General features: G+C 37.9%; 1 protein-coding gene across 3 annotated transcripts; it reads left to right on the top strand.

The window, feature by feature from the left end:
* Nucleotides 1–238: 238 nt before the first annotated feature.
* Nucleotides 239–4,318, top strand: sirt3 (sirtuin 3). Of its 3 annotated transcripts, none has more exons than XM_038280689.1 (7): nucleotides 239–503; nucleotides 580–631; nucleotides 1,894–2,073; nucleotides 2,145–2,377; nucleotides 2,462–2,562; nucleotides 3,770–3,931; nucleotides 4,096–4,318. In XM_038280689.1, the coding sequence occupies exons 1-7, from the start codon at nucleotides 419–421 to the stop codon at nucleotides 4,315–4,317; spliced, it is 1,035 nt and encodes a 344-aa protein (XP_038136617.1). In that variant the 5' UTR covers nucleotides 239–418; the 3' UTR covers nucleotide 4,318. The 3 variants fall into 3 exon arrangements, with proteins under 3 accessions (XP_038136617.1, XP_038136611.1, XP_038136624.1); XM_038280683.1 differs by having other exon boundaries at nucleotides 1,876–2,073; XM_038280696.1 differs by having other exon boundaries at nucleotides 460–503; nucleotides 580–651.
* The last annotated feature ends 10,750 nt before the right edge of the window (nucleotides 4,319–15,068 follow it).

Raw genomic sequence — 15,068 nt, 5'->3', positions numbered from 1 at the left:
ATCCTGCATTCTTTTTATACATCTCAAATGATTTATTTAGATGTTTATTTAGAAAGACACATATAACATAATGAAATGCCCTAAAATGAGTAAAAAATAAATCAAACTTGTTTAGTGTAGTGTAGTGTAGAAGTACGTTTAATCATTGCCACAATTTGGTAATAATTGTCATTGAGGACTCCAATAAATTATTTGACCACTTATTTCCCCTTTTAAACTGCTATTTCCGAGGTGCCTTAAACGCATCGTTACGTCTGCGATTCTGTCTTCGTGAATATGCGTACCGTACTTGTTCGTCATAAAAAGGGCAATAACTTATGTTTTAGAGGGATATAACAGCTGCTCTGAGCTCGGCGTGGTTTAGTAGTGTCTTAATCTCAATAAACCAACAGAAAGGGTTCCGTACAGAACCTGTAGGATGGCTGGTTTGTCTTTAACTGTCAGGCTGTGTTGTTTGCACCGTAGGCTGAATTCAGGAGCAACCAGGAAGATCTGTGCAAAAGGTAAGTGAACTCATTTAGACGCACATAATGATTCAAAATAAAAATGTTTGAGATAATGCAAATTTTTTCTTTTCAGGTGTCCGTCCCAGTAGCTCATATCCGGCTGGCATCTCAGCGGCTTCCTTCAGGTAGCGCCTCACCTGTTCAGGTGACATGTTTTTATAAACACACCAGGAGCTGGTTAGCAGGGGCGGAGCTAGATGGGGGAGCCAATCACTGACCTCTAATACAGATGGTACCAGTAGTAATACTCTCAAGTGGAATATTCATTTTAATTTTTCATATATTACTTAGTATTTTTTCATGTATTCGTAATTTTTTGACAACAATAACACTGTGGTTAATTATACACATCAATATACTAACATTAAAGATGATAAGTACAGAATTCATGCTCTTTTCAGAACTGGATTTTGTTTTATATGGGGTAAAGAGAAAATAATATGTCTCTGCAATTCATCTAGGAGTCTTCAGTGAAATCATAGATAAATAACAATTTTAATAAAAATGTATAAAATAATAAATTCATGTAGATGTTTGTAATTGTAAATATAAATTTAATGCAGAATGATTATCGATAAAAGTAGGTAAGTAATGACAATGGAAAAGATGTTCGCCCCAGAACTCTAACCTGAAATAACTTTATCTAGACGGATGTTTAAATATATGCGTTTATTTGTCCGCAAAGGCTGTAGGAATGTATAGTTATTCTCATATTAGGCTTGACCCTGAGGCGTCTATCCACCTACGACCACCCCTCAGTGTACACCAGTTATCGCTTGGCCACCCAAAATTTTCTGGCAAAGCCTCTGGTGGTTAGGGTTCAAATCCCACTCACCGTTCCCCAGGCGTCGCACAATGGCAGCCCACTGCTCCCTAAGGGGATGGGTTAAATGCAGAGAGTTCATTTCGTTGCTCTGTACTTGTGAGTGTAATGAGAATAAAAAGATGAAATAAGAAAAAAAGCTGTGTCTCTTTCCTCTGATGCTTATTTGCTTATAGCAGAACACTTTTCATAAAAGTATTCCAAGTCTGTATTCTTATTGAATGAATCCCTGCAAAAATTCAGTAGAGTAAGGATAAAGTTAAATTGGAGTTTAAACTTAAGCTGTCAGGTGGATGGACTACCTTTTAGCCTAGGATACCTTTTTAATGGGAATTCGCTTTGAACTCCAGGTCTTGCAACAAAAGCTCAAACAACTTTTTGCTGATTTCTACTAATGCTGGTTGTCTACTCACAAAGTCTTCCACTTGTAGAAGGATCTGTCTTCCTGCAGAATTATTGACTGCAAACCATTTGATAATCACGTTATATCAGGGAACATTGTACTGGTCTTTATTTGTATTTATAGTGAGGTTTATAGCGATACAGATGTTTGCTTCTTCTCAGGGAGCCTCTGTTCCTCCAGAGGGTCATAAGAAGAGGCCTTTTCTCCAGCGGTGGAGGTGAATCTGTACAGAAGCAGACTCTGCAGGATGTCGCCAAAAACATCCGAGAGCGACAGTACAGACGGGTTGTGGTGATGGCTGGAGCTGGGATCAGCACGCCCAGTGGCATCCCAGATTTTAGGTACAGAAGTGTGTCTGTGATTGGTTGGCTGATCATAAGGCATCAGTATTCAGTGTTTTCTTGCCTTGCAGGTCTCCAGGAAGCGGTTTGTATGATAACCTCCAGCAGTATGACCTCCCATACGCTGAGGCGATCTTCGAGATTGAATTCTTCCATCGAAACCCAAATCCTTTCTTCGCCCTGGCCAAGGAGCTGTATCCTGGTAACTACCAGCCAAACCTGACGCACTACTTTGTTAGTCTGCTTCACAAGAAGGGGCAGTTGCTTCGGATGTACACACAGAACATCGACGGGCTGGAGAGACGTAGGTGCTCAGACCCTTTGTCGGCAGTCCTGGGCCCTCATTGGTATCAGTGTGTATTAAATTACTTTTTGTTTGTGGATCAAGTGGCAGGAGTTCCTCCGGAGATGCTGGTGGAGGCCCACGGAACGTTTGCAACGGCCACATGTACATCATGTTTACGGAAATATGACGGCGAGGATCTGCGAGTGAGTACCAGACTCTCAACTTGCAACCTGTTTGAGCATTTCCAACTTTAGAACATAAAAGGCTTTCAGGAATTTAGAAATCAGATGCATAACTTTAAATCTATTCACAATGGGAATGCAAAACCTTCACATCACATTAAGGCTTTTAATGATTTATTTGGACATTCTTTATCCAGAGTGGAATAATTATACTGCATAAAAGATTGGAAAGCAACATTCAGGACACCATTTTGATTTTATTGTGTTTTTTACTTGAATAAATTACAAATCTTTGCTGCATTGAATCCACTTCAAGTCCCCTTCAAGTGGTTAATCACCACCTAAAGGGCTGGAGGGAGAAGTTTCGTGTCCTACTCATTTTAAATATAAGTATGATTAAAAATCAGTGCCTCTGCAATTTGAAAATTATGTTATGTTAAATTGCGATTATGTTGCAAATGTAATTAATTGCCCAGCCCTAGTAGATTTAGATGTTATTCATACACATTTTTTTCTAAGGTCCACATTTGTGTGACAATTTTTTTCTATAATGTTTTTGCTGCTGTAAACGCCAAAATTTCCCCATTGCGGGACAATAAGGGATTTCCTTATCTATTTACTCAAGTTCGAAACCCTTTTGCTGCCATATGCAGAGCATGTGGTAATACAACTATGCTTCATTGTCTTAACTTTGCTTAGGTTGAAAATCTTGGTTAAGATGCTGAGCAACAACAACTCGGAACATTTTAACTACTGTTAAACATGGTGGAAGCCCTATCATGATGTGGGCTGTTTTCAATTCTAGTGGCCCTGATGCAGTGCATATGGAAAATGGAGAAATGAAAGACTGCTTCTCTGTTCTTCAACTTTAATTCTAAAGAGCAGCTAGGTGGTTTGGTGTTCTAAAAGAACAATAATCCTAAACACACAAATTAGAACAGGCTGTGGAATGGCCTTTCAACAACTCTAACTTGACTCCTGGTAAAAATGAGTGAACAGAACCTCAAAGCAGGTACTGGTTCTGGAAATGTTCTACTCACAGTTTTTAAAGTGAGAAAAAAACCTTTAGCACTGACATTCTTCTCTGTTTTGGGTTGTTAATATCAACTCAGTTTTACTCATGAGACCAATACGCTATAACCACATCACCAGAACCCAAAGATGAATGTTTAGTTAGAACACTGAAGTTTTTAGTGGAACCAGCATGTAATGTTTCTGGTCTTGTCAGCCAGAGGTGATGAGTGGGAAGGTCCCTCAGTGTCCCACCTGTAAGGGCGTTGTGAAGCCGGACATTGTGTTCTTTGGGGAGGAGCTACCACGCCATTTCTTCAAGTACCTGGCAGACTTCCCACTGGCTGACCTGCTGATCATCATGGGAACATCACTGGAGGTGAGCAGACTTTGCAGGGTCACCTGTTGGTCTCAATGGGCTTCATGACTCAGCAGAATCATTGGACTTATCATCAACTTTGTAAAATTCATTCCTGGTTGTTGTTTCTAAGCTGACAAATCTTCAGATCAAAGCCGTCCTGATCCAAATTCTCTGCTCTGCAGGTGGAGCCGTTTGCAAGCCTGGCAGGAGCTGTGCGCAGCTCCGTACCTCGCCTGCTCATCAACAGAGACTTGGTCGGACCTTTTGTATGGGGCCAACGGACCAATGATGTTGTGCAACTGGGAGACGTGGTTGGTGGCATAAAGACCCTTGTTGACGCTCTAGGGTGGACTCCAGAGTTAGAAGCTCTGATGGCAGCTGGCAATCAAAAAGTTTGTCCATGAACCTTTGGGTTTTTGTTGCTGGATGGATTTTGCTTATATTAAGAAGCGCATATTTTGTGTGCATGGTTTTTATGTCTCTGTTTTGCTCTGCACCAGACTGAAGACCTATCTAGGGTGAACCCCGCCTCTTGCCCATAGACCACTGCTACCCTGATAGAATAAGCGAGATAAGATGGATGGATGGGCTGACCATGAGTAATCCTTTTTTTAGCTCAACTGAGTTAATTAAATAAATGTGGAGAAAGTGGTGCAGGGAAAATATATAAAGCTTTACATAGGGGAGAAAAACAGTGATGCATCTTGAAGGGCACATTTAATTCATTCATGGAAAATCAAAGATAGATAAGTAAGTGTTTAATGTTTTGTCTATTGATTTTTATTTCTGATTGAATAAACGTAATTTCATCATGAAAATCTCAAATCTTCATTAATCAGAATTTTGGAGGATATCTTTATTCTCTGAAAGGAAATTAACCAAGTTACACGTTCTGTGACCAGCAGAGGGAGCCAGAGTGCAGCTCAAGTTGGACTCATGCTGGATTCCTCATAAAAATGAAAATGTAATGTTTTCTAACTAGAAGGGCATAAGATAATGATCATATGAGGCATGCAATAAAACTTTCAGAATTGGTTGAATAAGAGCAGCTCCGATACCTGCTGGAAAAACTGCAGGTCTGTCCTCTTTAGCAGTTTTAGGACCTCAAAATGTCAGACAGAAAAATACATATGTTTAAAAGTTAGTGGTATCTGCAAACACTGAGCATTACTTTAATTATTTTCCATTATATGCAGAAAGATATTGTGGAAGTTTGCTCTGTTTGGGTCCCTGTAATGTTGCAAGAGCAGTTAAATCTGTCCTCTTATCTTTTAGCAAGTCCGTTTAACTTTACGATGTGTGATGCAGGTTCGTAGTAAATAAATCTTCATCTCTGAGGTGGGTATTTATAGCTATTCAGTTCTGTAAAGTGAATGGGAATATAGATTATGTTGAAATATTTCTGCTCTGTTTACATAAACTGTGTCCTCTACTCATCCTTGGTTACTAAGGGCTAAGGTAATAAAAACTCCACGTTTTTATATGTCTGAAGGGCGTGTATGTTGGAGTTGAGAGGATCAACAAATATCCATATATATTTTGTGAAAGAAGTTTGGTTCTGGACTGAACAAGGGAAAGAAACAGAGATGTTGAAAGAAAAGCCCTGATGATCGCATGGAACTCTGGAAAAAAAACATTTCTTGGAAAAACAAGAAGACTAGACTCCAGACTAATGTCTTGTAGAGTTTGGTGATTAGAATAAAAAAAAAATAGAATAAAACTAACTTGTATTGTCCCTGGGTTGACCTCCTACAAGTGTGAATGTCTTATTCATAAAAATGTCATTGTTTTGGATATTTATTGTATATGATAATATTAAAGATACGTGTTTTATAATATACTTATTATATACTTTACTGCCTACTACCGTATTTTCCGAACTATTAGCAGCTACTTTTTTTTCATGCTTTTTTTTTCACCATGTGGCTTCAGGCCCATTGCAACAAGGTAATCAAACCAAGCAATTGCCTAGGGGTCCGAGCTGGCCGGGAGCCCCCAGACAATGCCTGACCTGGTGATAAACTGCATATATTGACTAATGGTATTAGTGCCAATGTTCACTCAAAGCTTCTTCTACTTATCTAAACCATCCATATATACATACATACATACATGGAAACCTAAGTGACAGCATCATGTTTTTTGCTTTGGCAGCAGAGAGGAGGAGGTTGCATCATGTTTTAACAAACAGTTTCAGGAGGATTAGATGTCATGCATTTGAGGTTGGAGATGACTGAGGATTACTGCCTTTTTGGAAGCTGTTGTCTTACAAAGGTATGTTCCAGGAAAACACTGACTGTCTTTTAAACATTTTTTAAAGAATATTCCGGCTGGATAGAAATGTAAACATGAAGCCACACAATGATACCAGAAACAGGAAAATATGCTAAAGTGAGAGCCCAGAAGAATGTGACACATTGAAATGAAAAATAATTAAAAACCATGTGGCATTTTTATAATGATATATTTTTAAATTTGTAAATGTAGCTGAATATAATGTAGGGAGCATATTTAGGAGTTTCAAGATGCAGAAGCTGGTTTGGTACCTGTCTGACGTTTTCAAGTTTCTCATTTCATTGTTGTGTTGATTAAAGCATTTAAAGAGCAAAATGCGATCAATCAAATCTTCCACCTGATGAACCACCCATCTACTAATTTATTTCTGTTTAAGGTTCAAATGAACCAGCATTAACACAACTGAGAAAGCTCTGGTTTCCATTTTTTCACTGCCATGGTGACGGGTCCATTACCAGAAGTATTACAAAGAAACAAAAGACTCCTCACCTGTTTTAGCCTTCATTGTAAAACGACTAGCATTCAGTAGTGCAGCCGTTACATAATTTAATTCAAACTGAAATGGTGGGAAGAAAGGCTGAAATACAGAGAAAATGGAGCAGCTACTCTTCTGCAGGCCTCAGAACACACATGGTATTTCATTTTTCTTGTTCAAAGAAGTTTATTCAAAATTGTCTACAAGTTTTCTTAATTCTACAAAGCTTTATATATATTTTTTTTATTTGTAGTCTCCACCCTCTGCCTCTCTAGAGACCCTAAAACTAAAAGAGTGCTCCTGGTACTTGACCATATTTCAAAGCCTTCAGCCTTCCTAACTGATGGCTCGCTCTGCTGCATATTTTGTACACATATCACAGAAGCACGAGAGCCCTACTGATGGATCTGTTAACAAGGCAGGCTGGAGGTGGGACAGCTTAGTTAGAGCGGCCCTGAAATATTTATATGAAAGCCGCAAGATAGAGAAGAAGGGTGGGATGATATTAATTACTGAGAGGTAGTGTGTGAGTGGAGAAAGTTCTTTTTTTTGTTGTAAAACAGGGTGTAACCTGACTGGTTAATGAAGAATACTGACTCTGAATAGCTGGCAGACAGAGGCATCAGGAAAGCCAAGGAAAAAGAAAAAGAGGATGAAAAACTAACCAAATTGATCACTGCTCCTTCACGGGATTGTAATCAGATAAGTAGCAGCAAGGTATTGAAAACTTAACTAGTTACCATCAGAGCATCATTTCAGTGCTCCAGTGCATACACTGCAAAAAAATAGAAATCTCAATAAGTTATTTTTTCTTAAAATAAGTGTGTTTTTCCTTGATTTGAGGAGGTAAGTAAGACACTTTGCCAATGGAACAAGACAATTTCCTTTTAAAATAAGAAAAAACTATTTTATCCTCTTATTTCAAGTAAATATTATCTAACTATCTTATTTTAAGAGTAAAAATACTCATTCCATTGGCAAATCATCTTATTTATCTACTCAAATTAAGGCTAAATATACTTAATTTAAGCCATTTTTTTACTTATTTCTGGATTGTTTTTGCAGTGTACCGGTATGTGTTTAGATGGTGCTAAGGAGGAAACATCTCAGCAGTAACCCTATATGAGCTATAGATTGTACATCTTCGGGACATTGCAAATGACAGGTATAATAGAGGAATAATAGCCTATTTGTCTGTTGCTCTAAATCTGCCATCTGAAGTTGCAATGTGTGACAGATCCAAAGAGGATGTCTTATTATCAAAGATAACGTGTGATCTAAAAGTGTCATATATTACGCCCAATAGAATGAACCATAGAGGTAACCATTTCAGACATTATAGACACTAACACTAACGTACCTGATAACGACATACCTCTAACTCAAACTTCTCTCCTAGTTTGGCCTCTTTTCCCAGCCATAACCACATCCACATTCTCCCTCTTTTCTACATAACCATAAGGTCTGTGTTTTTATGTCATTTATTGTGGTTTTCCCTGGCAGCACTGATGGGGTCACACTGATCAGGCTGCTTGTTGTTGTACCTTAGCGCTGATTCAGCAGTAAATAGTTGTTCAATTTGCACAATTTCTGATTTATTAGATGTAAGAAGTAAAGTGTGTCATGAAATAGTCTCAGCCTTAGCTCTAGAGTTGCATAATGTGAAAGAGTCATTAGAGGAACAATCTTCTGCCCATTGTTCTAAAATTCCAAAGTACTCTGTCTTATCAAGGGTTGTTTTTTTTAAGAAGCTGATTTGTGTAGTTCTGCCCAACTCCACAAATCTGTATTGTCTCTGACCTACCTGCCCAGCTGAGGTGTCCCAATTGAAGCAAAGTTCCTGCAGAATAATTCTTTAGGTCTTAGAAGTACACAACGACCTGATCCCTATGATGTGGTAATCCGTAACTGAAAATAATAACAAGGAAAATTAAGATATTCTTTATTGAAGATTGAACAACCAACATAACATATATTTTAAAGGATGGTGGTTATGCATTTGAAACTAATTTGAGCGTAATCCGTAAAACAACAGTAAAGTGAAACTGTACTCTAATGAGTGTCTAATTTGGGTGTCCTCCTCTGACAGCATTGAAGAATTTTTAGAGTTTTTTCATGAAATGCTGTAATAATAATAAAATGACAGGTCCTGTCATGCTAATCAATATTCTGTGATCATATAAAATAAGATCAGTTTGGGTTCTATATGTTTACCGGAATACATTTACTGATGTCCACTTAGTAGATTAAATCAGTCAGCTTAGCTTCTGCACTGCAAAAAATAGAAATCTCAATAAGTTATTTTTTCTTAAAATAAGTGTGTTTTTCCTTGATTTGAGGAGGTAAGTAAGACACTTTGCCAATGGAACAAGACAATTTCCTTTTAAAATAAGAAAAAACTATTTTATCCTCTTATTTCAAGTAAATATTATCTAACTATCTTATTTTAAGAGTAAAAATACTCATTCCATTGGCAAATCATCTTATTTATCTACTCAAATTAAGGCTAAATATACTTAATTTAAGCCATTTTTTACTTATTTCTGGATTGTTTTTGCAGTGTGAGCACTGTGATTTTTTTTAATAAGTTGCTATATTGCTCATCATACAGATATGATGGATTTCAGTGCCACCTACAGATGTTTTAAAATCCAATATCCCTTTACTCACACCTGATGCTGATTCCCTTCTCTCCTGTACAGTTAGAGGTGAAATGCAATTTTTAAGGTGCTGCTTTGAAAATAACGTCTGGCGTGCATCTTTTTCTTTCTGTGTTCATGTTCTTTTTGATGGGAATCCTATGTCAAGTTTTTATGAATTATTAAAAAAGCATTTGTTTAATTCAGTATTTTTCTAACCTTTCATATGGTTTTATAGTTTGGTTAAGATCCTGTTTAAAAAAATCTTAACATTTTGGCAACAATATTGTTCTACCTCATTAAAGGATAGAAGAAGCTGAATTAAATCTAGTGAAAAAAATAATTTTCAACATGTTTGGTTTGTCCTCACTTTTGTAGAATAGAGGTTTTCAGAGTATACAGTCATTTTCTTCTGCAAACTGTGCTTCTGAAGCTTCTCTACATCCAAGAGCTGCTGCCAACCCACAACCAGATCTGAGCAGAACAACTTTTCTATTTAAGTGTAATATTTAAGCAACAACACATTGTGTACAAGGTTCATTATACTGTAGATGGTGCAGAAAAGTTCCTATTTTTTTACATGCTTAAAATTGTCTAATTATGTACATAGCTGTATTTTACACAAATGTTAAAAACATACAGTATGAGAAACAGAAGAAAATTATTTTACTTATATTGTCTGTATATAATTTAACATAGTTTTCACTGCATGTATCGTACCTTTTTCTATCACTGCTGCTGATGCATACGTTCCCCAATAAGAGAAAATTAAAGAAAATGTGCTTAGTTCAATTTGAATGGTATGAAATGATTTACCTTAAAGCTACAGTGTGTAATTTTTAGCGACATCTAACGTCCAGACTACAGACCGCAGCAACATGAACATCTCCCCCCCCCAGCTTCTCCCCCCCAACAGTACGGCGAGCGTTACGGGACAAAATGTCTTCCACGACGTCCGCATCACCTACCTTCTCAAGTGATGAGGTTTGTTTACATAGATAATTTTACAGATAGTATTCTCAGGCATAATACTGCCATCTATTGTTCAGTACCGTCTCTCTCTCAACTTGCCGTAGTTACTTTCGAGCGTAATGGGCGATCTCGCAATCGCTAGTTTGTTGGCTCTGCGCTGCCGTAGCGCAAAGATGTCTGCCTCCATGGCTGCGAGACCCGCTCCTATGTAATTATAAATAACGAATTCTAAGGCAACGCAAATATTAAGGTTAAAAGGCTGAGCTCGTAGATGATGATAAAATGACATAGTTATGTATAATATATTACATTTCTGACTGTATATCCCTGTAATTATTACACACTGTAGCTTTAAAGGTATTCTGCATGAGGAAATAGGAAAAACTAAAATATAAATTACTTAAATATCTTATTCTCTCATTGCTTTCCAGTATTGTATAATTTGCTTTTTTCAGTTTGTGAAGCTTAAGCAAAGATTCAGGCTGTATCCGAATCTCAGCCCTAACCCCTAAATCCCTCAATCACTATATGGAGTGGGGACTGTATAGTGGACTTTATAGTGACCTCAATAAACGGACCGTTTGGACAGATGATCTCTACTTTTTGCTCCCCGTTGGTCATGTAACTCCGCCTACCCACACGTTGCCTGCGCCATCATTGTTCTCTCTCGTCAAAATCTGATGATGCTTTGTAAGAAAAGCTCTTGCAAAGCATACTGGGATATATCTGCTCATCTAGTGACCATGGATGACCACTACTTTTCAAGTTGCATTGTGGGAAATTTTGAGTCCACCACTTTTTCATCCACTAGACATTCAGACACTTATCAAAAATTGCCTAACCACTGTATAGTGCCCTATATAGTGATTAGGGCGGACATTCGAACACTCATCTAAAATGGCGTAACCGCTATAGCAGGGGTAAACAATTAAAAGTCAGCGGGGTCAGAATAAAGAAAATGATCAACTATTAAAGGTCCGGACAAATTTTTAATTATAATCTGTCACTTTAAACAGAATTTAACACAGAAATAAAATTTGGTATGCATCCATGTTATACAATGACTTTTTGAATATATTAATATTTCTAAACAACTAGAAAATTTTTCCATTTTAAAATCTAAAGTGTTTTTTGAATTAGAGAACAACACTCATTCAGTTTGGTATATAGACAATTTCCTGATCCACATATTGTATAAAACACCTGAGCTGGAAGTTTGTTTGTTTTTTCCTTCTTTTTTTATGGCTTAATGAGAGCAGTGGGCTTTGGGCTGCCCTGCAAGGCTTTAAATCTGGGTTTGAATGGTGACAAAGCCATTCTAAAGAACATCAAGGTTCTCATTTTGAGCCTGGATCAATATTTATTTTTGATTGTGTTCATGGTGGAGAAACCTGCTTCACAGCAGCAGGTTGTGCCAAACATACTCAAAATGTGCAGGGTCATCTTTGAGGATGCCATTGCACTTTTCTGTCACCAGTTCTTCCAGCAGTCTACACTTTTCTTTCATGTTTTCTCATCATCTTTACCACCACCCGGCTTGCCACAGGTTTGCCTGCTGTGTCTCAAAGTAGCTTGTGGCTACATCCCTGATTGGCACAGCACATTGGCTAATATGCATTACCTGTAGTCTGGTACTGGAGGGCTTTACTGTACAAACAGGAGAAACGGCGCAAATAAAGTTAGACACTGCCATCTGACAACATTCTGTAATTTATAAAAGTTTTAAATCAGATTTGGTTGGAAATAGCCAGCAGGTGGGTCTGGATCCAGACCGCAGTCTGCTAATCCGTGATCTCTGCACTATATGATGCTCTATATAGTGATTAGGTCGGACGTTTGGACACAGCCCCAACCTGGAAGACTATTATTTAGCCTAACGTGGAACATCTTTGATGTCCCTCCCTTAAGCTTCAGCCAACAGACAATGAACTGCATCTTGTCCAATTGCTTCTCAAGACACTCTTAGACGAAGGCCCAGCTTCACCAATCAACGCTTCAGCTGAACTTTGACCTACCTCGACCCTATCTCCTTCCTCTCTTGTAGTCCACTCCTAGAACCTTTTATCCTGAAGCTTATTCCACCAGCAAGGCCCAACGGGAAGACTACTCTAACCCTCTACCAAAATTATTCAAAATTTACAGCATTTTTCTTCTGCCGGGGTCAGAGCGCCAAAGAACTTAGTTTCATTTGTGCCTATAAAATCTTTCTAATTGCTTCTTTTTCCCCATGTGAGTCTCTCCAGGTAGAATTTACTTTATGTTCTGTTCTATCAACTATGATGAAAAAACTGAAGGAGTTACTATTATAATTACATCTTAACTTTTCTTTTACATAAAGTAACCCTAGATCTGTGCTTCTGCTCCTTTTGCTTTTATGCTCTGTGTTCTCAGATACCAGTAAGTCATTGCAGAAAACTGTTTATCCTTAACCATTCTGTTGGAGGTTTTTTTTCCGTTGAAGGGGAGTTATCCTCCTCACGATCTCAATATGTATGCTCAGGATGAGAGATTACTGCAAAGTCAACAACACAATGCAAACGATTGTCAACTGTGACTACATGCTCATCCAGGAGGGGGGAATTCTCATGGTAATGACTCAATGCAATTCGCTGAGTTCACATAAAAAGGAATTTTTTTGTTGGTGTTAATAATAATCAGAAATTTAACACATTGTTTAATAACTTAAATTGAAATGTATGAACTCAGCTTGTAATCTTGGTATGATTTGACTGAATTAAAACTTTATTAATTTTTAGAGGTATAAATTCTTCTTTAGGATAGTCTTTAAGTTTACATGGCTGCCTCAACCTGCTGACTAAGCAAACATAAAGGGGCCTCATCAACAGTTTAAAATCTGCATAGAGGCTCCCTCAGCTGAATTTATCGCCCAACTGACTTTCCCTTTTCCAGCTTCACCATTTATATCCTGCACACATCTGCTCACAGGAAACCATTCGTCCACCAGGCAATTTTAGCTTAGTGACTCATCATGTAATGATGCATGTAAAAACCTGAAAGAGCCGACGACTTTCCACTCACCCATCACTCACAATTAGAACTATATCAGCTGATAGGGAAGAATGATACCACTCAAAAACTTTTTCTAATGAACCTCATAACAAATATTCAGTGGTTTGAGCAGTTTAAACCTCAGATACAGCTTCAGTACAGACATGGAGTCCCCTCTTAGAAACAGTGGTGGGGTAATCTCTTTGCATCTATTCTCTTCGTGGTACTGAAGGATTTACAAACACTTTCCTCCCACCACATAAAAACACCTCAACATTATAAAACATAAGTAGGAGCAAATGTTGTCTCTGCACCTGAATGAATGAAGTTGCATGGAGGCACCAATTATTATCATGTAGACAAAAATGAATAAACATTCATGTAGCCCAAACCATTGCAGGCACCCCCACAATATACATATCAAAACATCTGGTCCGGTTGCCCGAGGTGTGCTATTGCTTGTATTAATGTTTCAAGTTACAAGGGTCGGCAACCTGCGGCTCGAGAGCCGCATGCAGTTCTTTAATTTGCTTTCATTACCATTGCAGAAGGATTGGTAGGTGAATTTTCTTCCATTTTTCCCCCCAAATCCTCAAAATAAAAATAACCCCAAGGAACAATGGTGACAGAGGATGTGGGATTTTGGGGTTAGAGACCACTGCTCTGATGGATGTCAGTTCCTGCTTAGTTCCTTATGACGCCCACCATAGAAAGATTCCTGTCTAGCGGCGAGAAAGGGGAGATGAACTCCACACAGTGAGAGCGTTCACTACTCCTCCCTCACCTCATGCTACTATGTGACATTTGCTCCAGGATAAACATTTAATCGTGAATGCTTATTATATATTTAAGCCCACATAGTCTTTTTTTATAGGGAGCTAATACACTTAGAGCCCATGTTGCCATACAAAGCTTATATAAGACTTTTAAATTTTTGCTGCTCCAGACAGATTTGTTTTTTTTTCCGGTATATTCAAGATAAGACGGTATATTTATAACTTCTACAGTTCTCCTTGAATATACACACTTATTTTTCTGCATGAAAAGTCAATGGTAAATGCATTTTACAGAGCTTTTTCACCCATATTGAATAAAAGGAGAAAAATCACACAATCAGGCATTTCATTTTACTTAGTTAGCCTCTAATATGTTATTCTTATTTATAGATTTTCTTTTTTTTTTAACAGTGTCCTGTCTGTCAACGTGGCAATAACAATAATTGTATTGATGCCAAAAAGAGACCAACAGATTTTGTTTTCACTAGTGAAGCAGTATGGTAATTGCCATAGGAAAAAGGAGCAAAGATGAAAGAAAGACAAGATACGGTAAAAGGGAGATGATAAAAAAATGTCTTCACTCTGCTTCATCTCCTGCAAAGAGAGTTTTAATACAGCACAACCAACCGATATAGTATAACAGATACAATAAAGTAGCACGTTGATACTATTGCTGAAATATAAGTAGTATTATTTAATCTGACATGTATACTGTGGTAGCTGAAGATAAGAATATGGCCTTTCTGTATGGAAGTGAATCTCTAATTACCTGGAACCAAGCACCTGTAGTTGTTTGTGAGAGTGCACTTGTGCATGTAAAGTTTATCCAAAGGAAAAATGCTCAGTACTCTTCCTCCAGGCCCCAGACTCCAGACGGCAACTGGAGAATGGGGGTGTGAGAAAGAACACGATCCTCCCTACACCCATGAAAAATGTTGTGTCGCCGCGTGTTGTTCCCGAGTGTGTTTAAAACTAGGAGTACCAAAGGG

The sequence above is a fragment of the Cyprinodon tularosa genome, unplaced genomic scaffold (assembly GCF_016077235.1).
Source record: "Cyprinodon tularosa strain WSP-4 unplaced genomic scaffold, ASM1607723v1 ctg103, whole genome shotgun sequence".
Lineage (NCBI taxonomy): Eukaryota > Metazoa > Chordata > Actinopteri > Cyprinodontiformes > Cyprinodontidae > Cyprinodon > Cyprinodon tularosa.
The sequence above is the reverse complement of the archived record's forward strand: the minus strand, read 5'-3'. Positions and strand labels throughout refer to the sequence as shown.